The sequence below is a fragment of the Micrasema longulum genome, unplaced genomic scaffold (genome assembly GCF_059751315.1).
Source record: "Micrasema longulum isolate JH-2025_06_02 unplaced genomic scaffold, ASM5975131v1 h1tg000120l, whole genome shotgun sequence".
Classification (NCBI taxonomy): domain Eukaryota; kingdom Metazoa; phylum Arthropoda; class Insecta; order Trichoptera; family Brachycentridae; genus Micrasema; species Micrasema longulum.
This window is the reverse complement of record NW_028277326.1, coordinates 351,338-378,120: the sequence shown is the minus strand read 5'-3', so window position 1 is coordinate 378,120 and position 26,783 is coordinate 351,338. Positions and strand designations below refer to the sequence as shown.

Genomic DNA, 26,783 nt, shown 5'->3' with positions numbered 1-26,783 from the left:
AGATTAGGTTCCGTGTCAAAATTCTAAAAACAATTTAACATGTTTATTTTACATATACTATATATATTCAAAGTAAATGAAAAATGTATTTTTTTTTATTATTCTTTATTCGGATAACCAACGGCTACAACTATCATATATAAAAACCAAAACAATCAAAAATAGCACAACAGTATGTTAACAAATATTCTCAATCATAAAATAAACAATTCAACAATATTTTGAGTTTGTCCAATTTTTGTAGACAAGGACTGGATTCAACTCCCTGGGGAACTGTTAACATTAACATATTACAACAGAGATGAAGAACATTTAAGAGAAGGTAATATAGAAGGATAAAGATAGATAAATCCACCTGGTCCATGAAGAAGTATAGAAATTGAAAAAATAACATTTTCAGGCGTTGCCTGGTATGTAGGTGAAATAATTCAATTAGATGAATCTCACCCGCATAAATAAAGGTTTCAGCTCTTTAACTTCACAAACATCGACAGATGAAAGAATTGAAGGAATACAGATGTTCAAATATGGGCAAAATTGTGAATGTTACACAGTGTGTAAAGTGGCCACTTAAACCACCTAATGACAGGTCATAAGCCCTGTAGATGCCTAGACTTCTATATTACCTTCTCGTAAATGTTCTTCATCTCTGTTGTAATATGTTAAATAATCATCTTAATCCAAAAGAAAAAAAAACTACAAATTATTTCGAAAGCAAACGCCACATGTCATTATGATTATTCGCAAATAAGAATAAAAGAGATATAAATATGTAAGAGATATAGTCAATGTTAAATATTTCTAATTTACAAAAACGTACAACTAATATTGACTCTATATATATGTTTGGCATACTAAATGGTATAATAGATGTGCCATCATTACTGGGACAGGTCAAATTCCATATTCCGACTCGTAGGTTTAGGAACAATGAAGTACCGTTTATCAATCAGCAAAGAACAAATTATGGCCTTAATTCTCCAATGAGACCCGTCTTTGTCATATTGTTAACTCAAGATAAGATCTGGACTTTTTTGCTTTAAGTTTACAACAATTTAAACGAGCACGCAATAAATAGTCCATGTCTTGTCATGATGTCCCTTATGTTTGTCAACGCTTCTTTTTTAATGTTTTTAACTATTCTAATATTGTAATAATAATCCCCATGAATTTTATAAATGGACAATGTCCGTAAATAAATAATAATGGTAATTAATTATTACATTGAGTATATAAACAAAAGAATGAAAGAAAGTGAAGAATAATTGAAATGATAGGAAAATCACACCAAGGAGTTGAAGAATTGAGGTGATGACCATTCAGCAGGTAGGATAGCTATTATTTGCAGTTCTGTGCGTGCGAGCCAGGGGAGAGTGGCGGATGTAGTTTATGCTATTGCACTCACATTGGAACATGTGTTGGGTCTGGTGGTCTTAGTAGATACACGAAAACTTATCAGGGAGAGTAATTTTGGGCAATCTATTAAGAGTGCAGACCACCTTGTGCATTAGGGTGAGGTCAGCAATCGTCCTTCTGGTGGAGAGCAATGATAACCTCAACTCAGACATCAATGTTTGGTAGCAAATTTCGTGTACAGTTTTACTCTTTTTTAACTATATGTATCATCAATACTTCCGCGAAACGCTTTCTATAATTTGAATGCAGTTCCTCGGCCAGTGTCAATGAAAAAAGCTTTACATTTATTTCAGTTTTTTTTATTTAGTTGATAACGCATACATAAGAAAACTTTGTAACATGAAAAACATGATTTTTTTTTTTTTTTTTTTAGAGTCTTTATTCAATAAAATATACATATTATTACATTATAATACATTATGAAGAAAACAAAGTATTAAGATATATTTTGTCCCGATAAACTATTCAATAATAGTTTGTCATCGGGTGCTCAGACATTAGTTTTAATTAATAATCAAATAAGAAGAGTACAGACATAATACTGTATACGTATAAAATAATAAACATAAAAATAGTTTAAAGATTTTTTTTTTTTTTTTTTAAGTAAGAAAATAGAGTAAAATAATACAATTAAAATTAAAGAATAGTAATTTACTTAAATATATTTTAAATATAAGAAAGAAAAAAAAAATAATAGACACATATATAAATAGTGTGTGCTCATAAATGTAATCAAAACAAGATAAGAAAATAAATTAAACAAGGTAAAGTAAATCTAGAATTTCAATTCATATCTACAGAAAAAAAATATAAAAAATAGTAAGAAAATTAAAAGTACATATTAAAATTAAGATCTAACATTTTACATTTGTAAATGAAATAAGAATGTAAGAAAGTAATAAAAGAAAAGAAAAGGTTAACCCAAGAAAATAACAAAAATGTAATTAATGAGGGATAAAATTATTTTTTTTTCAAAAAATGTATATATGTAAAAAAATAATAATAAGTAAAGAATATTAAAAAATTTAAAAAATGTATTACATAAATACTACATAAATAATAAATCAATATAGGAATGTTTTATCTACTAACCACTTACGTAATAGAAACTTAATTTTATTTTTACTATGACATGTTTTCATGTCAAGTGGCAACAAATTAAATACTTTTGGAACAATATAATCCAACGTACGTTGTCCATATTTATTTTTAAATTTTGGTACTACTAGGCCATCAACAGATGTAAATCTTGTTAGATAGCTGTGTTCTAATTTATTTTTATATATCGAGCTGAACATCTGTTGAATTAATATCTTTTTTAAAGTAATTATTTTTAACATGATGCGGAACAAAGCTTAAAAAAAATTACGAATTCCGCATGTTGAACATTTCTTAATTTTTCTAACAGTAAAACTGATCCTCAAAACATAACAAGAATATATTTATTTATTTATTATTTTGGCATCAATTTATATTTATTCATTCAAAATTACACTCGTTTCAATATGAATGAACTAATTAAGGCTTTTTAGGCTGTGCCCGTGTTAGGCCATAATAATGAACAATAAAAAATACATAGTAATTTATCAAATTACATTATAATGACATGTGGTGCAATAGATTTATTTAAGAAGGTAAACATGAACAGAAAATATAAAAGGAATACCAAAATGAAACCCACTAAACCGCGAAACCGGCTTGTCAGCAGGTTTCTCATTTTTCCTTTACAAAGAAAAACGTTAGAGAAATCATATAAATTTAAAAAGTAATATAAACATTATTAAGGCCTAAAAGCATACGTATTTTTTACACAAAATTTATTTACAAAAATTTAAATAGATGACTGTTAACATAAAATATTAATCAATATAAAGTCTTGTTACATAATTTTTCTTAAAAGCTTTGTCAACATTTTCTTTTAAGATCTGCTCAGGAACCTTATTGAAAATTTTGGTAATTGTATGGTATAATGAAGTGTTCTTTGGCCACACTCGTTTACAAACCTCGGCACTGACAAGCCTTCACATTGTGCTAGCCTTGTATTATGTGAATGTAAATGCCTTTTCTGGTAGTTACTATCAAATCGATATCTAGTAACAAATTTGAGCCATAGAATAACGTTTACGGACAGGCACCCTTGCTTTTTAGAAAGTTTGGGTATCTCTTCCTTATCAATTCTAGCTGATCTGTTAATTAATTTAAGAGCCGAGTTTTGAAAAGATTGAATTTTTTAAATGTTGGTTTTGCAAGAAAGGAATTTATGTTACATGTACTTTTTATGAAATTTATTGATAAAAAATAAAAAAAATATTTTACATAAAACTGATATTTTTATACCATGTTAAATAATATTTGATATTTTTAAGATAGTGTCCGTCAAATGTCCACCACGGCATTGTTTAATCCGAGGTCCAATTTTGATTAGTTCTCCCATTGGATGAGCAAAGTAGGGTAAAAAAATTTACTACCCTGGCAGCACTAACAAAATGTCCGTTTTGTTTTCTTTAACAATCTGACAGATGGGAAAATAATTTAATTTTTAAGTAATGCATTTGCTACTTACACATGCATTTGCTAATTACACATGAAATGTGATTCCATCCTGTTTCTTAAAGATCCCAGCAGTATTTCTACACTTTAAAACGACACAACATGGCATAGTTGAATTCAAATCGAGTTGCTCACTGAGCGATGTCTACAAAGAAACTAATGGATCAAATGTAAAACTACTCGTTTAAGAGTAGTTTAGTTGTCTTCTGTTTGATGCGCGTATGCGGTTTCTGGACTATTCTTAATTCTACGTTCATTTATGTAAATTTGAAATTTAGAAAGTGGTATGTTTGTAAGCATTTATTCTATTTTTCAATAGTGACAGTATGCAATGGCGATTTGTATTTATTAAAAAAAAAATACAATACAAGTAATACACACTTAAAAATGCACTCAATAAATAAAAAAATGTATGAATAAATAAAACACATAATTAAATAAAATAAAATAAAAAACAAATAAAAACTTTAAAAAAATGAAATAAACAAAATAAACCTAAAAAATATTACAAGGTCTCAACAATGTTTTGAGTATGTACAAATGCTTGCAGACTGGCTGGATTTTCTCCCTAGGAAGTTGTTCATATTTAAATTTGTTGCAACAGTCAAAACATTGTTGAATTAACTATCTGATAAAAGAAGAAGTATAAAAAATTGGAAAATTGTTTTCAGGCGTTACCTAATAGGTGATTTGGTTCAGCCGGATGAATCTCACCCACATGATAATAGTTTCAGCTCTATTACTTCACAAAAGTCAACAGATGGAAGAGTTGAGGAAATGTGGATGTTGAAACATAGGCAGAATGATGAATGTTACACTGTGTGTAATGTGGCCACTTAAACCAGCCAATGACAGGTCATAAGCCATGTAAATGCCTAGACGTCCATATTCCCTTCTTAAAAATGTTTTCCCTCTCTGTAGCGACAAATTTAAATTATAAGGTCTACTCATAATGTATTATATTCCATTTCAAATTATGACTCGCTTCATCGGTCGTCACTCTATTTCAGGTGAAATGATTTAGCACCTATGTGTGTCATCAACCACTACGACTACGAACCCCACAGACGTAGCCTTTACCATTTTGTTTTACTTTTGATGCCGATTTTCAAATTGAATGAAATGGACAGAACTAATATTTTTAGCATTCAACTTATTTAAGAAAATGTAACATATTTCTTTTCTTGTCGCACAGTCTCTTCAACGCGGTCCAGCACAACCTTAGCGATGTTCAGTTTTGGATAGCGGACATCTGAAAGAAAATGGCGGGCATTAATGGCAGTCTTATTTGTTAATATTAAAGAACACAGTGATAATATTTGCGTAAGTAAAATTATTTTTAAGGTCTACTCATGTTATGCCTTGTCTTGTATTTGTCTACAGCGTAATTTTTCAAGTGATAAGGTAAGGCATTGTAATGTTGAGGTTTATTGTTAAGTATTTTTTGACTGTCCTACGTTTGTCTTTGCTTTTTTTATGTAGTAGTGTCGTTGTCTGGTATTATATTTGTGTATGTTAGCATCTTTGGTAAATGATTTGTCAATGTCTTGTATGTTTTCCGGGGCAATTTTGTTTACAATTTTCGTTAAGTATTTTATGTCAAATTGGTGTGTTTTTTCGTACAGCTCAGTCGTAGGGGTCAGGTAGCAGTGGCGAGCAGTGGTTTATTTTATAGGTAATCTACAAAAATTTTCATTTATTTTTACCTACATATAAGTACATAATATATAAATAATATAATTTTCAATGGCTATTTTTTCTGTAATTCTGTGGAAATCAACTCATACAACAGTGATTATTAACTTTGCAATATACTAAGTTTTATTTGTACTATTTTGTTGCAACATTTGTACAAAAGTTTATTAAAAAATACCACAACGACATTCAGCAGATATTTCCATTATGATTGAAATGTCAACGCTGAGCACTGGACGATTCCTTTTAAAATGAATAATGCCAAAAACAGCCACTTCGAACGCCACATGTCCTATGTGATACATAATTTGTCAATGGTATCCTATCAAAGAAAAATAGTCCTTCAAAAATATTATTTGAAATGCTAGTTTCCAAATAGAGAATCGTCAAATAATATTTGTAATTCAACAATATTATGAGTGTGTCCAAATGCTTGCAGACTGGCTGGATTTTCTTCCTAGGGAGTTGTTCATATTTAAATTTATTGCAACAGAGAGGGAAAAAACATTTTTGAGAAGGGAATATGGGAGTCTAGGCATTTACAGATTGTTGTTGCAACAAATTTAAATATGAACAACTCCCTTGGGAGAAAATCCAGCCAGTCTGCAAGCATTTGGACATACTTTGAGTATGTTTTGAACATTGTTGAATTAACTACTTGGTAAAAAAAGAATTATAAAAAATTGGAAAATTGTTTTCAGACGTTGCCTAGTAGGTGAATTGGTTCAGCCGGGTGAATCTCACCCACATGATACAGATTTCAGCTCTTCTACTTCACAAAAGTCAACAGATAGGAGAGTTGAAGAAATGTGGATATTCAAACATGGGCAGAATGGTGAGTGCTACACAGTGTGTAAAGTGGCCACTTAACCCAGCCAATAACAGGTCAAAGCCCTGTAAATGCCTAGACTCCCATATTGCTTCTCAAAAATGTTTTTTCCTTCTCTGTTGCAACAAATTTAAATATTTTTAATCTTCAAGCTTGTTTTAGTACTGAAAAAACGCGACCAGGTTAAAGATGTAAAATTATTTGTACTTTTTTGTATGGAGAAATAAGCTGAGGTAATCGGCTAGTTTCATCATTCACTGCGAACGGGCTGAGCGCTGGGCGCACTTAAGAGATTTTTTTTTTGTAGGAAGATATAAACGGTGGTTTATAATCAAAAATATTTATTATATTTATTTTCCCATAAACATAGTTACATAAAACATTATTATGGAAAGTCAAATATAAAGGTAAGCTGTGCATAATCGCTTATTTGGAAGATTCGCCCCTGTCAAGTAGGGTAAGTTGTATGTTAGTTTATTTTTTTTATTTTGTTGTCTTTGTATCCTTGTTATGTCTGTCTTAGTCATTTGAAACGTAAATTATTAAAATCAATTAAAGTATTGAGGTTAGGACTTACTGTCGAAGTACACAAATTCACAAAGGTCTTTGAATTCATAGTCATTGTCGATAATATATTTCATTCTATAGTAAAACATAGAGAGGACATCGTCCTTGTAGAATTCAAAAGTATCTGAAAAATAAAAATAGAATATTATGACAATAAAACTCATTTATCATATAGTAACATAATTCTAGGGGTTAATGCCAGATTCAGGTCAACATTAGAAAGTACTCTTTAATAACAAATTAAATGAGGACTTAAACAGCACAGCAAATGTAACAAATGTGAACAAAAAATTGGTAATAAATAATAATAATATCAAAATGCCTTAAAATTAACAAAATAAAACTGAATGTTGGAAAAACTTAATACGTACATGGAAATAGGATGAAACCAACAAAGTCTATAGTCCTTAAAATATAGCTTGAATGACAGCTGTCAAACTAATGTCATTAGTGATGGGAAATTACTGATCACCGATCAAATCGATTTTATAAGTTTTTTCATGCAATCATGAAACTCTGTTTCCAAAAATTGATATAAAAACGCAAAAAACAAGCCTATTTTATTGTGTTCCACACAATTATTCACCAAAAAATGAGACATTTATAATTTTTTCATGAACAACATCAAATTAATTATTTTTTTCATTCGATCCATTTACATTGGCCAATTTGTCCCATCTCTAACGTTTTTGCACAAAGATGTAACCTTGTAAGAAAGTCGTTAATAATTAGGTTTATTTTAGTTTTAAAGCTGATTTTATATATTTATGTTGATTTATGTGTCAAGCATTGTATTAACAAAATTAATTAACACGCCAGATACGAATGATTTTTCATGTGTCAATATAAATAACTCCTAAGATGTTACTACAAAATTATGTCTTCACGTTTTGAATTTTTTTTTTTTGGTACAAAAAGAAATATTTGCGTTCTTATAATTTACCCAAATATTTCCATTTTTTCCACGAGTTGTAAATAATTTACTATTGGAAAATGGGAATCAAGTTGGGGTAGAGTGGGATTCTAATCACGAACCTTTGATCCGTGAGTCCGAGTCACTTGCCACGGGACCACAACCCAATTCAATCCGAATGTATATATAGATGGCGAAACTATTGAGAAAGTGGATAAAATGAAGTATTTGGGTATGAATGCAAACTTTGAGCATGTTTGTAAAAAAATATTATTTCTCGGTAGATTGAGAAATAAATTAGATAGAACTGCAATTAATTACAAAACTTAATTAATTAATAATTAAGTTATGTAATTAAATTAATAATTAACATAAAAAAAACCATAGCGATGATAATACGATACACGACTTTTATCTTTTTTTAAAACCACTCTTCATTAGAGAAAAATTATCATGGACAGCTGTTTGAATTCAATTTTAATTATTGATATACAAAGTTTTTCACCATTGTTTGGGACTCCATAAGCACATATTTTGTAGTACGTGTCAAGAGGGGAAGCCCCTTCTACAACCACATGTACTGGCAAAGACTTGTCGCTCCTTATTAATTTGTAAACAGAATGTCTGTATGGCCGCTTCAAATTCCCAGCTACACTTCTGTATATGGTCAGCATAGTCTAAAAACAAAATACAAAAACTATTTTTATCATTATCGAAGTCCAATATTGCATAGGGTACTCCATTGGGACACCGATGCTGCGAAGCATCCTGGTGAATAACCTGCAAGCTTCTATTTTAGAGGCTTGTCAGCAGGTTAGCATGCCTAGTGCGGCCCTGACATATTGCCCATAATCAACTGTCATTATCAACAGTAAACATACTTTAATTCACAAATTTATCGCCTAAACTGAGAAAAAATAGTACCTGAAGTGAATATGTTGATATAAGGAAAGTTTTTAAGCAACATAATAAACATTTAAAGACAATACATGTCAAAAATCAATGTAAATCAAAGGAAAATATTTGAAATCAATTAACTGTGAAAACTGACTCCTTTGACGCTCCTACTGCTGTAACCATACATACTGCAATTCACCATAGTGTTTTTTTTATTTTTTATTATAACGTAAATATCCAAGTTATTTACAAACAAAGCCAAGCACAGCGACAAAAGCGTCCGTTAGGACCATTACGCGTCTGTTGTCGAACAAAACAAAATGGCCACCGGCAGAGTGAAGTTAGCGCTAACCAACAACGCTTCCGTTCTATGAAACATAGCGATAGGGCTTCTCTATGGCTTGGCGCATTATTACTCCGAGGTATAATATGTAGTGATTTTCAAATATAATTACTACGTGTATTAATGTTTGTTAATTTTAAAGCATTAAAAACAAAAAAAAAATAACAAGCTGCTGATGAATTGTATGCTTACAATACAGCAGCACTTTAATTTTAAGATTATTGTGTAAATAATGTATGCCAATTGAGGACCGTTTTCACAAAATGAAATTTCTACAAAAAAAAACAAATGCGTTTTTTTTATTGAAATGCGTTCTTCCATGTGAGCTTTATCGATTGGTGAAATATAACTTTAACAAAACGATATATATGTGAAGTTGTAGCAGTTCAAATATCGTGAATTTTTACAAAACGAAATAACTACATTACCTAGAGTTTTCGCAACGTGAAATATCTACATATTTTTTTGGGGTGTTAAGTTTTTTAAAATCGAAAAAAAATCACAAAAAAAACATGATTTCGGCCAAGAAAAAAGAAGTATAAGAATAATAGTAAAATAATATTATTTGAAATATATTTTGTTATCACTTTATTTGTGCTATTGTGTATGTTAAAAATATATAGGAGGAAAATACCTAAATGTGTTTATATTTACATAGGTACTTAGATATGTCAGTAGACATATAATTTTACAAAAAATCAGTTTAAAATGATTTCATGCAATTTAATTCCCAACATAAATCAATTTTCCATACATTCCTATTACAAAAATATGTAGATATATATTTTTTGTGAAAATTCGTGAATTTAGAACATTTTTATAAATAATTTTACTGATTCTACATTGTTGATTTTCAGTACATGTGTAAGGATTTTATATATGCATCTATAAAATGTAATTTTTATTTAATTTAAAATCGTAATAGTTTTATTTTTAACATGAAAAAACCTTCTCCTGAAAAATGTACATTTTGTAGATATTTCGCTTTGTTAAAACGGTCCTCAATTGTGAACTGCTAATTTCGCCTTCTGCGATAAACATTTACTTGTCAAGGTTCATCATTTACCCTGTTCCTGGAACTTGCCGTACATTATTCTTTAAAAAAACATAGAAAATATTCACCTTTGCTGGCTCCATAAACAAATCCTTATGTTTTGAGAGATCGCCTAAGCTCGGAGGGCAGTAAAGAGAAGATGGTACAACAATGAATATCTTTTTGGCAGGAATTGTGATATTTTCATTTGCTTCGTACCTTTGAATCATTTCCTTTAACCCAAAATTCTGGTCTCCCCTGTCGGGAAGAGTTATGTTGAGATAGCCATAAAAGAAACTGTATGCCAAGGAATTCCCCATACTAAGTCCAGAGTCGTAAAGCCATATTGTCCGTTTTAAAACACCGTGATCCTTAAACATATTAATAATTATTTATAGAAAAAACTTGCGACTTAAAATATGCTATTTATTTATTTATTATATATACGGCCTAAGCCAATTACAACAGTTACATGAAGAAACATAAATGCAAGAAACTGAACAAAAACAACATAAAACTATTTAGCAAAGACAAACAAGGGCAAAACAATAATTGTATACAATATATTAAAAAAACGAAAGACCTAAAACTTTGAGCTAAACCATGCCAATCCAACTTCATCCGACACTGTTTAGTCGCGAAGAGATCTACGAAAAGCCGGAAGATCTATCCCAAAAAATTCCAAGTCGTGTGATGAATTGACTAATCTACACATTCTGGACATTGGGGCATAAAAACCAAAGTTGCTCTTAGAAGATTTTATAAATAGCAGATTTTGACTTATACAAAAATATTTTCTTATGCGTATGTAGAGCTATTGCCACATAACCTTTCCAATTCTGAAAAGGTTTATTTATTTATTTGACACTTTATATACATATAAAATAAATATACATATAAGGGCGGGCATATTGCCTTAAGGCAATTTCTTCCTACCTACCCAAACCGTTCAGTTTGAGAAAATTATAAATACATGGACATATTAAATCTTTCAATTTTATACAAAAATTAAAAGCAAATATTAACAAAAATAAATATATATATAAAAAAAATAACACTATACTATGAAGAGAGGAGAGGGGATGTGAAGGGAAGGATAAAGGAACAATTGAAATATTTAGATAGTGACATTTCAATCTTGACTTAAATTAATTAACATTAGTGGGTAGATTATTCCACAATCGAGCGGCTACTACTGTGAAAGAGGAGGCAAGAAAATTAGAGCGATGACAGGGTATTAAAAGGTTGACCACGGTGTAAAAATATAAATATACTAAAATTTATTTTTAACATTATTTACTTGAAATTTTGATTTAAGCATCTACAGGGCTTATGACCTGTCATTGGCTGGTTTAAGTGGCCACTTTACACACTGTGTAGCATTCACCATTCTGCCCATATTTTACCATCTATATTCCTTAAATTATTTCATCCGTTGATGTTTGTGAAGTTAAAGAGCTGAAACCTTTATTTATGCGGGCGAGATTCATCTAATTGAATTATTAAATTTGGACGAACTCAAAATATTGTTAAATATTTTGGTATTGGTATTTTAAAGTACCAAATACATTGTATAGTAAATTTAGGGAGAATGAAAAAAAAAATTAGCATTGGCAATGCTGCAACACATTTACATACCTGTATATTCCACAAATGATTTGTTTAAGTGTAAGTTTTGGAAAGGTTATGTGGCGGGCACTCTACATGCTAGTAAATAAATAATTATAAAATACTTACATAACCTGCCATATAGAGCCAGCGCATAACTACGGTGAATGGAAGGATGCTCGTCACAAAGGTCGACATGTTTGGTAGTTCAAACATGAACAAAGTTCCGTAGACGGACAGGAAGAATATCACAGGAATTCCTTGCGGGAATAAGAATTCGTGGAGTAACTCCCCCATACTCATCGTTAAAAGATTTTCCTTGAATTCCAGTAGAGAAAATTCTAGCAACCGTAGTATCCCTACAGAAATGCCTGAAAAAATAACAAAACATTTCAGTGCTACTATTGTGAGTTGATTTGAGGTTAAATGAGAAAGATGGATTACATTCAGAAACCAGCCAGTGCACAATTTAGAAAAAATGAGATATTGGTGTTATTAAGTTCAAGAAGGTCAATTCTATGTTCTGATAAAAACAGCCAGCCTGCTTTCATACAAAAAACTGTAATAATCACCTTCCGAAAATAGTGTCAATCACCAAAACGACATTTCTCGGTTTGCAAAAACACTCACCGCACTAGAAAAATCTGACTGTACTCTAAAAATCATTAAAACTAATGTATTCATGTTTATCATTAGTCAAAAGTCAAAAACATTCCAACTGTTGTGTAGATTTGATTATTTACTCGTTTCATAAAGGTGCTATAATCTCAGTTTCACTTTCTATGGCTGGCTGCTTTCTACATAACTACGTTCAATTGAAGTTATTTACTAAGCAGACAGCTTGCCCCCCACATACCGCACACCGCATCTGAGGACATAAGTTTCCTTGGCGGTGCCCACATACACGGGAAATTTGCTCGTCGTCAAACGAGAAAAGCTGCCTGAAGGAGCTCTCTGAAATCTGGTAGACTTAGCATATTTGTGCTGAAAGAAAGTAATCCAGAAGTACATAATATGTACTTCATTGGATTGAGAAAAGAGGGAAGTGAATTCTTTACTGACTGGGATCAAATTGATTGGACATGATCAATTCGCCGAAATGATTACAAAACTTTTTAAAAGCCTTGAAATTCTTTTTAGAAGCCACCAGATCTGTATATCCGAAAGGACCTATAACAGGGCCACGGATAGTAGCGAGAAGCTTCATTTGGTAATCATAGAAGGGGAAAGGGACAGGATGTGTTCAGAAGATTGGTTAGGATATCTGCAGCAGCACAAAGGGGAGTAAACAATATTAAAAACAAATCATTTTTGATTAAATTTATCATGACCTGATAAAAACTGCGTAGTCCAGTGATCGGGGATAACCAAAGAAGATTCTAAGCGCTGACGGATTGAAGGAAAAAAAGAAAGGTAACCCTCCCTGAAGGGGAAGATTCCCATCGCGATTGCCAAGCATCAAGAAGAGCATTAAAAGTTAAAAAAAATAATATTCGATTGAGACATTCCTACATTATTTACTAAGCAGTTACACACGAGTTACATCCTATTATTTTGTACAGAAGGACTTTACAATGGAGAGTTCTTTCAATGCACGGCGTTTAATATCTTGTCCGAGCTGACGTTGCAGCGGACTACGCATTCGGACCTGTCAACCTCGCGGCTGTTGGTGTTGCCCTCTACATTACTATAGAATAAAATGAATATATTATTTCAACTAACTTTTCATTAAGTGCTAAATGTTTTATGCTGATACCGTTTATTAAAGAGCGTATTTTCTATTATTATTATCTAATACTATTATACTACTGATTTAGTGTAACAATATTACATAAGCATTTAATTTTTTTCCTTTCTTTTTCTTAAAAGTTATATATTTATATCTATTAATATATACGGCACGCAGTGCCTTTTACCTTACAAAGAAACATACTTAAAAGAATATAAACACTTCAATATGATGTAAAAAACATAAAAATCTTATTAAAAAGTATCATGTTAAAAATTTAAAAATTCTTACTGTGAAGGCCAAAAACATGAATATAGTTCCCCCAATCTGAAAAAATAAATAAAAGTATAAACATATGAATATTAATAATTTATAGATTATGATATTTACGCTTTCATTAACATAAATAAATATTTAAAAATAAATGGATTATATTTTTCCAAAAATATTTAATTTGCTAAAACATGTCATAATAAAAATTAAATTAAGATTTTATTATGAAAGTGGTCAGAAGACAGAACGTTTCTATACTGATTTATTATTTATGTAAAACTTTCATTTAAGAAACTTTTTGATATCTCGTTAAATACATTTTAACTATTTTGTTTTTTATTTTATTTACATATTTAAGATCTTAAGTTTAATAGGAAGTTTTAATTTTTGTTTTGTAGATATAAATTCTGATTTTTTATTTATTTATATTTTTTATTACATATTTTGTTACATAGTGTGTAAAGTGGCTTCTTAAACCAGCTAATGACAGGTAATAAGCACTGTAAATGCATAGTTTTTCATATGCCTTCTCAAAAATGTTTGCCTGGTGTTTCAATAAATGTCAAATTGATGTTACGTTTTATGCATGCAGTGCGTGTAAAAAAAAATGTGAATTCAAAGTTAATACTTACTCAAAATAACACCGATGAACATAAATAAACATGCTAAAACGGCTTTAGCTTCTCTGTGAATCAAATGAGGCATGGATGGCTCTGGGAATTTGCTCGGTGTCGACATTTTTCTTTTTTGAAAAATTGACAAGTACTCCATTAGACAATAAAACAATTTCGCCTTTACGGGTGTCACATCCATGAGAGACTTATCCATGACTTATCACTTTTCTGTTATATCATAGATTAGATATAACATATCTTTGCCTTGATTTGAATACACCGTAAATATTTTTTTTCAGTATTCAAGATTATGATTGACTATTTTTCACCACATAAATAGCATTTATCTGTCTTTTAATGTTGTGAGTATTTCCAAATGTTTGTAACAGGCTGGATTTCCTCCCTAGGGAGATATTTAAATCTAAATTTGTTGCAACAGAGAGGGAAAACATTTTCGGGAAGGCAGTCTTGAAGTTTAGGTATTTGCAGGGCTTATGACCTGTCGTTGGCTGGTTTAAGTGGCCACATTACAAAGAGTAAGTACTTTGGTGGACTTATTGCTAAAAGCAATATCTTCCAGCGGACCAAAAAACAGACTGGTCAAAAGAAGAGATTGGTCATAATTTTATACTTAAAAATCATAAATATATATCAAAAGATTCATACATATGTTAAAATGTAAAAAAACCTAATTAATGAAAAATAACAGCTGTTTTTTAATTGGGACATGAGGCTTGGACATATTGACATTAATTTATTTTTTTTAAAGTACATTATGTTATACATATTAAATGATGAGGGGTGTGGGATCAGACAATGAGTTTGGAAGGCGAGAGAAAGAGGAACCAAGGAAAGAAAAAGGGTTAAAAAAATAATATGTTTGAGAAAAAAAGCGGTAAAAACTCAAGGAGTTCAGGATTCTGGGGATATATAATGTTTCAGGTTCATGTTTAAACATCAAAATTTCCTCAACTCTTCCGTCTGCTGACTTTTGCAAAGTAAAAAAGGTGAAACTTCAGTTTTCAGTTTCAAGTTTCAGCTCTTTTACTTAACAAAAGTCAAAATATGGAAGAGTTGAAGAAATTTGGCTTTTCAAAACATGGACAGAATGGTAAATGTTACACGGCGTGTAGAGTGGCCACTTAAACCAGCCAATGACGGGTCATAAGCCCTGTAAATATCTAGATTTCCAGATTACCTTCTCAAAAATGTTTTTATTATCTATTGCAACAAATTTAGAAATAGTCGACATAAAAGAGACACGTTTTTCGAATAAAATAGTATGGTAATACACAGAATTAGTATGGGAATACACATAGAATTAGTATGGGAATACACATAGAATTAGTATGGGAATACACATAGAATTAGTTATACTTCCACCTTAAAAATAAGTAGGCGAGAAGAGAACTGGGTGTCATATGGAAACATGGAAGGGGGAGAGAATCGAGCACTACCAAAAACCCAAATACCTCAGTGTAACTCTGGATAGGACGCTTTCCTATAAGCAGCACGGCACCAATACTAAACAGAAAGTCTCCGCCAGGAATAAAATATTACGAAAGCTCACCGGTTCATCTTGGGTAGCATCTCCACGTGTACTCCGCACTGATGCTTTGGGTTTGTGTGTCTCCGCAGCAGAGTACGCTCGTCTAACGTGACAGAAGTCAGCACACGCCAAACAAGTTGATATTGCTGTAAATGACATGGTGCGACTGGTGTCCGGCTGCCTTAAGCCCACACCGGGGCACTAACTTTATCCTATAAGAGGAATCGCTCTACCTAACATCAGGAGAAACGTAGCCACGGACACAGAGAGACACAAACCGATCCAGGACCCTGGACACCCCCTTTACGACCATCGAATGGCTCCTTCGAGACTGGGATCGAGAAGGAGTTTCCTCAAAGTCACAACTGGCTCAGAGACCTTTGCAGAAAATCGCAGAGAGAATCTGTGGAGAGAAATTCGGCAATAGGCTCCGGATAATGCCATCCGAAAGCACTTGGACGGAGGTGGAGTTTTCTGGAGGGAGATGACATGAACTGCGATTGTGGAGAGGTGCAAGATGATCCTTATCTGCTGCAGTGTCCACAAACGCAGTTAACCTTATCCTTACTGTCTTAAAAACGTCCGCGCGTTACAGTGCTGTGTAGTCACTACACATGCAAAAAATGAGAGAATTTAAATCGTAAAAGTGTAATATTCATCAGCAATTGCTTCAATTATTTATAGTTGAAGTCAAAAGTGATATTTTAAATCTTATTGCTAAAAACATTAATTCTTGCTCTCAGTGCGCACAGAAGAACCGCCCCCAACGAAAGCCGAGCAGTTACTAATTACAACGCAGAAATTTTGCTGTCCGCGCGTGTGATGCATAAAAATTATCTCTGTCGTTCCCAATTATACCTGTATTATCGAGAGTGAGACGTAAAGAGTGTGCGAGACAATTATATATTAGGATTACTCTGTTACTACGAACGCAAGATGCGACACATTGGTAAACTTTCTGTTGTATCAGTGATATCTCCAATTTTTGACAAAACACATTAATTATTTCATTAAAAAAAAAATTTACTAATACGTAAATGTATAATGAAGAAATACCGAAAATGTCAACCCATCATTTATTATATTAATGGAGATATTAAAGTTATTAGATGCAATGTGTAGTAGCTACACATCACCGGAAAGGGCGAGTTAACTTGTGATGAGAATGATTTGAGGATGGCCACTGACAAGGCGATATCTGCCGCTGCACACCGGAGTGGCAAGGCCTGAAGTCCGGACCATGTCAGGTGGACAGCAGTATAGTAATTTAAATTATTTGTTTGAATTACTTAAGACTTACACCACAAATTATGACTACCTTAAAAAAAAAACAAAAAACATAAGTTTCATACATAGAATTAAGAATAGTCCAGAAACCGCATACGCACATCAAACAGAAGGCGACTAAACTACTCATAAATGAGTAGGTTTACATTTTGACCCATTAGTTTCTTTGTAGACGTCGCTCAGTACGCAACTCCTGATTCGAATTCAACTATGCCGTGTTGTGTCCTTTTAAAGTGTAGAGATACTGCTAGGATCTTAAAGAAACAGGATGCAATCACATTTCATGTGTAATGAGCAAATGAATGTGAATGTAACAAATGCATTACCTAAAAATTGAATTATTTTTCCATCTGTCAAAAAAAACTAAATGAATATTTCGTTAGTGTTGACAAGGTATTAAATTTTTCTTTGCTCATCTAATGAGAGAACCGATGAAAATTGGATCTCGGATTAAACAACTCTATCATGAACATTATTTAACATGATATAAAACTATCCGTTTTATGTAAAATAAAATAAGTTTTATATTGTAAGTTCATAGTTCATTATTCAATTACTCTTATTGAATGACCTTTTACTTATCTACTCTGTTGTGTCAATCAATATTTCCGGGTGCACAATGAAATTAAGAGATTGCCTTTTTTTACCTTACATTTGTGATATAATTATATTTTTTCCCATTGTACAACATTACGCGGCGGCGTCACGAATGCGCGCGGCGAAAGTGAGACATAGTGGAGGAATTATTACACAGTCGGATGTATTAAAATATGATTCTACGCTCCTTCTGGACTATTCTTAAATCTATGGTTTCATATAAAATTACTGATTTATGAAGTTTTTACTGTGTCCAATAAAGTTTTCATTTCGTGACTGACGTTGAATTCAAATTAAAGAGACGATATCAACTATTATCGGCACTATCGGCGTGTCAATATCGGATGATGATTTTACGTAGAAATTAAAGTAAATATTTGAGGACAAAGAATAATTTGCACAGCGAGTAACGGCGGCAACAACTTTCTATTATTTACTTTATATTATAGTAAATCTGTGATATTATGCAGTTATTGTTTACCACGTGTTTCACTAGAGTTGTTTATGTTTACTAAACGATAAAGACCCGGGTATAAGAACTGTCAACTGACATTAGCACTGTGAATTGTGAATTTGTAATGAAATGTGATTAGGATTAGCAAATTGACGCAATTTAAATTATTTAAATGCTAATTAATTTTAATGACTATTTTATTTCAAATCAAATTATTTTGCGTAACACGTAATCAGCGTTGTCAATGCTAATTTTCCAAATTTCCCAAAAATCTAGATCAAATTACCCAAATGGGGAGAAAACAAAGTCCCTATTCCCCACAAATTCTACACATAATTATCTCAAGAAAGAAAACACAGTTTTGATCAAATATGTTTAAAATAGCATGAAATAAAAACTGGCTAGAATCGTGAGTGTAGCAAGGGTCCACCATCAGTTGTTTTGCCATTCATGCACATATAATATTTTTTAATTCAAACAAAATATGCTTAAGGTCTAATCATCTTTGATATTTCGAGGGGACGTTGGTGGGCTCTTAAGAAGAATTTAAACTAATTTTGTTAATAACCTACCTAAGGATTATCCTGCGCTTTTTTATCAACAACTTTTAACAACCATTTATGATTTTTTGCAAAAAACCGTTATTATTTTGAAAGATAATAAAACAAAACGCAAGCAGTTGTTTGTACGAGTACCATATGTGCTCATTTGACTGTCATTGTTTTCATTTTCCGTTAAAAAGGGAAACTCCGAATTATTATTTGAAGTTGATATTGTGTTGCTATTAAAAAATATCGACTTTATTCATAATAATATTGATGTTTTAATCACTTACCATCAAACTATTGATGTGTTAGCTAAAGATAAATTTAAAAATGGTAAAATCCCCGCATTTTCCCTGCATAATAATACCCCACAAAATCCCCAATCGAGTTGAGATTCGCCGCAGTTTGGGGAACTCCCCGCAAATTGGCAACCCTGCACGTAACCCACTTTTTGATTTCAGTGCTGCAGAACAGCGTTTATTAATTATATTTAAAGCATGATATAATTTTAGTTATCCATCCACTGAGTCTAGAGACTTTTCAAGTGGGACACAATTTTTCAAAACAGGTTTGATTTTCTGTGTTCAGGCGGATGAAGAATACAGTTCTGTGTGGAATAGAACCTGAAGGATGCTCTCAGGTAAAAATCCTGAAAAAGGAAATCGATTCGAGATAAGTCCGTCTCGTTGTGTAGTGGTTGACGTGTTTTTCTGTCATTCTCGAGGCTCTGGGTTCCTTTTCTGGCAGAGTGTGAAATGTCGGTTTAAAGGTGGTTCTTCACTGAAATTTTGGCTCTGGAGTGGAACTTGAAGCATAAGACTGATTTTGTAAAAATATTACCAGTGTAAATTTGTTGCAACAGAATATGGAAGTCTAGGCATTTACAGGGCTTACGACCCGTCGTTGGCGGGTTTAAGTGGCCACTTTACACACTGTGTAACATTTATTTATTTAATACTTCCCTGTGTGCCGTGTATATTAATAAATAAATATTACAACAGAGATGGGGAACATCTAAGAGAAGAGAATAAGCAAGTTTAGGGCTTATGACCTGTCAACTGCTAGTTTATGTGGTCACTTTACACACTGTGTAACATCCACCATTCTGCGCATTCTTCTGTTTAAACATCCATATTCCTTCAATTCTTCCATCTGTTGACTTTCGTGTAGTCAAAGAGCTAACTATCGTTGAATTATACATACGGTATAACGCTTAATTCGTGTTATCAGAATTGACAAGTATTGCCGGTAATAAGTATATTTTTAAAAAATCTTCTTAATGTGTCGACTTTTAGTACCCTGACGCCCCTTACTTGATTTTTGAAAAAAAAGGTGTTTTTTTAGTACGAGCAAAAACCGATATGGAGACCCTCGATCTTTAAAATGGTTTTCGGATATGTGGAGGAAGTGCAAAAACATAAAAAGGTTCTAGATTGCTGTGAGTCCAGGGTGAAAAATGCCATTTATTCAAATCAAACATGCGGTGATGAAATTGGAAAAAAACATTTTATTATAAAAAAATATATATATTTCATGATTTAAATAACATATGAAGTGTAGGAGCTGATCCACGGAATGATGTGTGTCCAGTCGGGAAAGTTTTTGAGGAAGTCGTTGAATTCTGGAGTTTTGTGGTCTGCATGATGGACAAAATTACCCGCAAGGCCAATATCCAAGATAGGAGCGGTGACATCAGATACCTTGAACAATTAAAAGAAATTACTTTTGTACTGCACTGTGTTTGGGCAGATCAAGAATACAGTTCTGAGAATCAATATCCTGGATGAGTGTTTTTGACTCGATGGCTGCTTTTAGGTAAAAACCCTAAAAAAAGAAATCGAGTGAAGAAACGTCTACTCGTAGTGTAGAGGTTGGCGCAATCGCTACCATTCTTGAGGTCCTGGGTTCGATTCCTGGCAGGATGGCCGTGAAATATAGGTTTTAAAGGTGGATACTGCAATACTTTCATATTCCTGGACCTGAAGCATAAGACTGATCACTTTAACCTTGCGTGTAATAAAAATTATCTAGATGCACTGCGTATGGAATACCAATGCAGTGCCCTATGCACAATTAGGTGTGGATAGGAATGATGATTAAAGTGTAAAGGATAAGAAATAAATAAAGAATACCAATGTACAAATAATTATTTTAAAAGTAAAACAAAATGGTAAAGAAAATTTTCTGCTAAAAGATATTTATTTTATTTATTTGGATAACCAACAGCTATAATTATATCATATTTATATAATAAAACAAATAACAAACAAGCCAATTACAGGTTTTCACAAGTAGCATCACAGTAAGTTAAAAAAGATTCTCGAACATAAAATGAATAGTAATTAAATGTAAATTTAAAAGAAAAAAAAAAATACTACGAGTTATTTTGAAAGCAAACGCCGCACGTTATTAAGATTATTTTCAAATAAATCTATGTTAAATGATTTATTTAGTACATTAAAATTATTAAAAGTTCGCCATAAATATGAATTTTGCCTATAATTAGATGAAACAAGAGGTATGTGAAGAAGAGGGTTATTGTGTTTGATTTTACGTTGCATGGCCCTCAATATCAAAGATGGCCAAACAATCCCATACCCATTTTCGAGAAAATTTTAAAAATCTGTTATAACACTTTTTAATTAAAATATTTACAAAAAATATTTTTTATTTGATATTTGGTACCATTAACACTTTGAACAATTAACCTAAAGGTTAAAATAACAAGAAACGCAATTTTTATTGAGCATTAGCATTTTTATGCTTTATATTAAATTGATTATGAATTTCACCTTCTTTGAAAAAAAATCATTAAAATTTATAATGAAATACTGCAAATAAATCCTGTCTTTTGTTCTATCAGCATACGCTAATCTTGTTTTTTTTTCTTCATGGTTATATCATACCATATTTATATGCTATAAACTTTTAAATCATTGAAAAAGGAATGAATGGCCCACGCTCAGACGCTGAAGTCTTTGTGGGCATTTTTTCCAAATTATGATAAAGCTTAATTTTAAGATGTATTTTTTAAAGTGTGTTTTTGTAATTTAATTCTACGTATGGAAAAATAAACAAATACATAAAAAAATAATAAATGCATTTGGCCGCTTTTGATAATATTTTTAGCGTTTGGTCATCTTTGATACTGAAGGCTTCATATTATTTTAGTATACGAAAGTGAGCCGATTATTAAAATAATTTCAAAAAAGCCCTTCAGGTACCCCAGCGTCAAGTTGTTTGAGGAATTCGATATATTAGATATAAGGCAATTATATATATCTAGAATAATTATGTTTGTGAAAGCAAATTATTCTACCAAATCCCAAAAGGAACACCCCCATACTACCAGAAATCAAACTAAAGGATGGGTCATGGGGTCTATCACAAACTCTGAATTCGGGCGAAGAAATTTCAGGTTTCTGGGCCCCAAAATATTCGATATGTTACCCGAACATTACAAAACCATGACATTCAATTAAATAAATTTGTAAAAAGATGTTTACTGAATTTAGGTAGAGAAAAATCGGAAAACTTACCCAAAAGCATTCTAAAATAATAAATGGTATATTTAAATATTGTGTAACTCTATAAAAAATTAATTAGTAGGTAGTCATGTTATTGTTTGTTTTTGCATAAAAATGTCTGCCTTGCAGACTGGACATGATCCAGAGAAATCTATTATCTAAAGCTAGGGTTTCCTAGGACAGCGGTGCCCGTATCTTAACGGCTGTAGTGAACGGTGATGCGGTGGACAGCCGTCGTAACGGTGACTAGAGAGTGGTTTCCTAGGAAAACGGTGTTGATAACACCGTTAAAAAATAAAACCACTCTCTAGTTACCGTTACGACGGCTGTCCACCGCATCACCGTTCACTACGGCCGTTAAGATACGGGCACCGCTGTCCTAGGAAACCCTAGCTTAAGTATGTATGTAGTAGATAAAGAATTGTAATTTTTTGTTAACAAACCATAATTATTATTATTAATGCTTATTCTACCCTCTAGAGAGCGTTCAGAATCATGCCGATAAAAGGATTTTATAAATAGAAGAGTTTGTCACTTAAGCCGTGATGATTTTCACAAAAATGGCACTATATAAATTATTCAACTATATATATAAACCACATCCTTGGAATGGAAAAGGTTGAAAAGTGATTTTTGCGAAACTTATATCTTAAAGAAAATAATAATTATCCATTTTTGTATCCATCATTATTTCTAGCAGAGATGCTGGATGGTGAACACCCTCGAATCTCGTTGCCAAATTTTTCTTTGGAAACATTTCTATAAGCTGATTTCTGGAAGTACGAGTATATAATCCAAATATACTGAAAGAGATCAGTTTGTATGTTCCCAATAATTATACTAGAGCGAGATCTCATGCACTGTTTTACGCACCCAGGAGCCGTACAAATGCAAGTCGGAATTCACCCATTAATAGGGCAATTTATCTATTTTTCTGTATATTTGTTGATTTATTTATTAATTTACATATATTAGAAATTACATTCAAGTGCAGCAGTGAAACATAAGTATGTAAATTTAGTTAAAATGAAAGATAACATAAGAAAAGATACAATAATAAGTAAAAATAAGGAAATGTACCAACATAGGTTTATGGGTACATAGAAAAATATTTAATAAATTTACATATGAAAACATACACACATATGTACATATACATACATATAAGTTTATACATTATTATAGAGATACATGAGAAGAAAAAAAAACTAAATAAAGAACAATATTAAGAAATTTTATACAAATTAATTTATAACCTTTTGAATATTTAACCTATAATTATATGAAGACAGACGAAATATATCAACTTCACCATACTCGTTACCTAGCCAGTGTAGTCTAGGTATTGGTGAATTGTAATAATAATTGTGACTGCCAGGAGATTAAAAAAATAACGTTAGCTGCCGAGTATTTCGAACAGGTACTTTTAAGCTGATAACACTAGTTAATTCCGGGACGTCCAATACGCCATTTGCTATTTTATATAAATTTAATAAATCATTTATGATTCTTTTTTTACAAAGAGTTGACATATTTAGTGTACATAATAAATTATCGTAATCAATATTTTCAGTGGGTATATTAAGTTTGTAATTGATGAATCTAAGGAATTTACGTTGTACTCTTTCTTACTTTAAAATATGAATATTGTAATAAGGTGACCAAATTGTTGAATTAAATTCTAAATTACTTCTAACTAAGGCAGTAAATAGCACTTTGAGGGTAGTGATGGAATTAAAATCCTTTACAGTTCGCAGCAAATATCCAAGACATTTCATCGCCTTATTAGTGATGGTATCAATATATCGGCAGTTAAGCAGCGATCTGCTTTCTATGCATTACCTTCTAACTTATATTTACAGTCTGCATTACGTTATGGGTTTAGGAGCCCGTAAAGTAATGCAGACGACTATTTGTCAAATAAATAAAAAGAAAGCTCACATCAAAGTCAATAGTCAGCGGGTATGTGTTAGTTATGTTCTCTCTCACAATATTGACGAAGTAAGTTGGATTTCCTTTCCACTGAGAAGATGGCACGGGTACTGTGGGAATGCTCCAACTCTTCAAGGTGACTCCTCCTCTGGTAGACAGCATCACTGTGATTCTATCGGGGCCTGTAAAATTACTTCAGCTAGAAGAGTGCATACAACGGGCATTATCAGACGACAGAGGAGGGAGGGGTGATTTTTAACTCTTGTGTGGCTGTGATGTCACACTAGTCGACATACAATATAAGACTTGATATATATCTCTTATTTTTTTAAATGATGAACTCGTATTTTTTTAATCGTCAAATGGACATTTTCACGCTGGATTTGGAAAGTAAAGTACGTATAACTATGCTAGATGTTAACACAAAAAATATTTATCCTTGCTACGCGAAGAATGGATGTCCGCTAATTCAGCAATACATCTGCATAAGAGAGAGCACGAAGATAGAACTCAACAAGGAAGACAGAGAGGCTTTTCTGTGACGGGTGTTGTGTAAAACAGATTTAGCCTTCAGTCGATTGATGACAGTGATGGGGGACGCACGAGTGTAATATGAGCTGCGTATTTATGATTTTAAATTTATTTTGCTATAACAGGGCTAAATTATATGTTTATTTGCATAAATTATGGAAAAGGAATTATAAAACAGTATGTCTCCCTGTTTTTTTTTTTTTAAATGTTTGAACTTTAGAATATTCCGTCTTTTGCTTGTGGTAACACAATGTTACATCACCACGCGCAAAGGGATTATTTACCACCGTCTTTTAAGAGTTAATACACCCTGCAAAGACTGGCAAAAGAGACTGGCGAATTTCACTGTATTATCAAGGAGTTGATGAAATATTTCATATGTATTTTAGAAAAAGCGAAATAAGTTTGGAGAAGTTCACTTCATGATTGAAGATGTCATTAAACATATGAAAACATCTTTCCTATTCAATCTCACACCATTTCGCTGTGGGGGTAGGCAGATAGGATAGAACGCCATATCACTCTGTCTTTGCATACAATGGTATAAAGTCAATAGATTAGAACTAAATACTAAAAAATGCAAAATAATGTCATTTCATAGAACAAAACAACCAATTTCCTTCGAGAAAAGAAAACTCCAAAATGAATGTAGTTAAGTCCATCAGAGATTTAAGAAATGTTTTGGAAAATAAACTGACATATAACGAGCATATAGATAATACAGTAAATAAATCACTGAAATTACTTGGCTTCATTAAGAGAATATCCTCTGATTTTACTAATGTCCGTACAATCAAAACTTTTTATTGCTCAACTGTTCGCCCTCTTCTAGAATATGCATCCGTGGTCTGGTCTCCATTCTATGTAAATCGCATAATCACATTGAATCAGTCCAACATCGCTTGCTTCGAAAAGTAGCCTGGATGCTTGGACTAGAGAGAGGTAATTATTCTTATGCTGATATAGAGTCAATGTTAAATATTTCCAGTCTACACAAACGTAGAACTAATATTGATTCCATGTATGTGTTCGGCATACTAAATGGTATAATTGATGTTCCATCATTACTGGGACAAGTGAAATTCCTGATTTTAATTCAATAACTTAAATATTATTAAAGCGATTTGTCATATATTTTTTGTAATCGTGAAATTAATAGAAAGAAGCATTTTCATGTTTTTTTTTAAATTTTGAAATAGTTGTTTTTGTTTTTTAATATTAAAACAAAGAAAGACGTGAATAATACAAGGGTCAATTTCACTTTATTTACATAAGCATTCGGCAAACTAACAAAAATGAATAAAATACTCTAATGAGTAAAATATTTGTACGCGAAAACATGAATAAATTATTGCACGGTCATAAACACTTTCAACGTTTTATTCTCCTGACACCATATTCGAGTAGGCCGTTCGGATCATGTGTAATTTTTGGATGCTTAGCGAGGAAATGGTTAAAAATAGGTGCCTTCAGAAGAATTTTGGGAGTACGGTTATCTGAATTTTAAAGTAATATGGAAGTTGCTAGAGAAAAAATGAAATTGATCGATTGATGGATTTGCCAACAAAATGGTAAAATGTATATTTCCCACCTCTTATTTCAAGATCGATCGTACACTTCCTAGAATTGGGTACACAGGTGCGCTTTTTGACAGTGAACATTGATGGAGACGGAAATTTCGGAGGACTGGCAGGTATCCAACTGCTGAATCGACTGCAAAAAAATAATCAAATGATACATAAACAAAAATCGTGATTATCGAAGGTTCCGAGGAGAAAGACAAATTTTTAAAATAAATACTTGAGTGATTTTTAAGAAAACCTTTAACATTCCCAGCAAGAGCACTCTTCAAAATTTTTTAATTACCATCAATTGATGAAATCTATAGGCTATA

The 26,783-nt window shown here is 31.9% G+C and overlaps 2 protein-coding genes across 15 annotated transcripts in view; both read right to left on the bottom strand.

Annotated features, from left to right (window-relative positions):
- Positions 1 to 109: 109 nt before the first annotated feature.
- Positions 110 to 18,522, bottom strand: LOC148284432 (stimulator of interferon genes protein homolog). Of its 12 annotated transcripts, none has more exons than XM_088240154.1 (9): positions 17,951 to 18,522; positions 17,369 to 17,557; positions 14,486 to 14,870; positions 13,872 to 13,907; positions 11,981 to 12,222; positions 10,333 to 10,614; positions 8,476 to 8,647; positions 7,068 to 7,181; positions 110 to 5,218 (listed from the first exon to the last, which is right to left on the bottom strand). In XM_088240154.1, exons 3-9 carry the CDS (start codon positions 14,679 to 14,681, stop codon positions 5,124 to 5,126), a joined length of 1,137 nt encoding a protein of 378 aa, XP_088096280.1. In that variant the 5' UTR covers positions 14,682 to 14,870; positions 17,369 to 17,557; positions 17,951 to 18,522; the 3' UTR covers positions 110 to 5,123. The 12 variants fall into 12 exon arrangements, with proteins under 12 accessions (XP_088096280.1, XP_088096266.1, XP_088096283.1 ...); XM_088240140.1 differs by having other exon boundaries at positions 17,956 to 18,522; XM_088240157.1 differs by having other exon boundaries at positions 17,405 to 17,557; positions 17,956 to 18,522.
- Positions 18,523 to 20,436: 1,914 nt separating this feature from the next.
- The window catches only part of LOC148284431 (endoplasmic reticulum metallopeptidase 1-like), a 29,043-nt gene continuing 22,696 nt past the window's right edge, over positions 20,437 to 26,783 (bottom strand). For all 3 annotated transcript variants that reach the window (XM_088240122.1, XM_088240116.1, XM_088240129.1), the window contains 3 exons: positions 26,481 to 26,602; positions 24,368 to 24,540; positions 20,437 to 20,599 (listed from right to left, as the gene is read on the bottom strand). In XM_088240122.1, coding sequence (XP_088096248.1) covers positions 20,438 to 20,599; positions 24,368 to 24,540; positions 26,481 to 26,602 — 457 coding nt within the window. In that variant the 3' untranslated portion in view covers position 20,437. The remainder of the gene's footprint in view (positions 20,600 to 24,367; positions 24,541 to 26,480; positions 26,603 to 26,783) is intronic.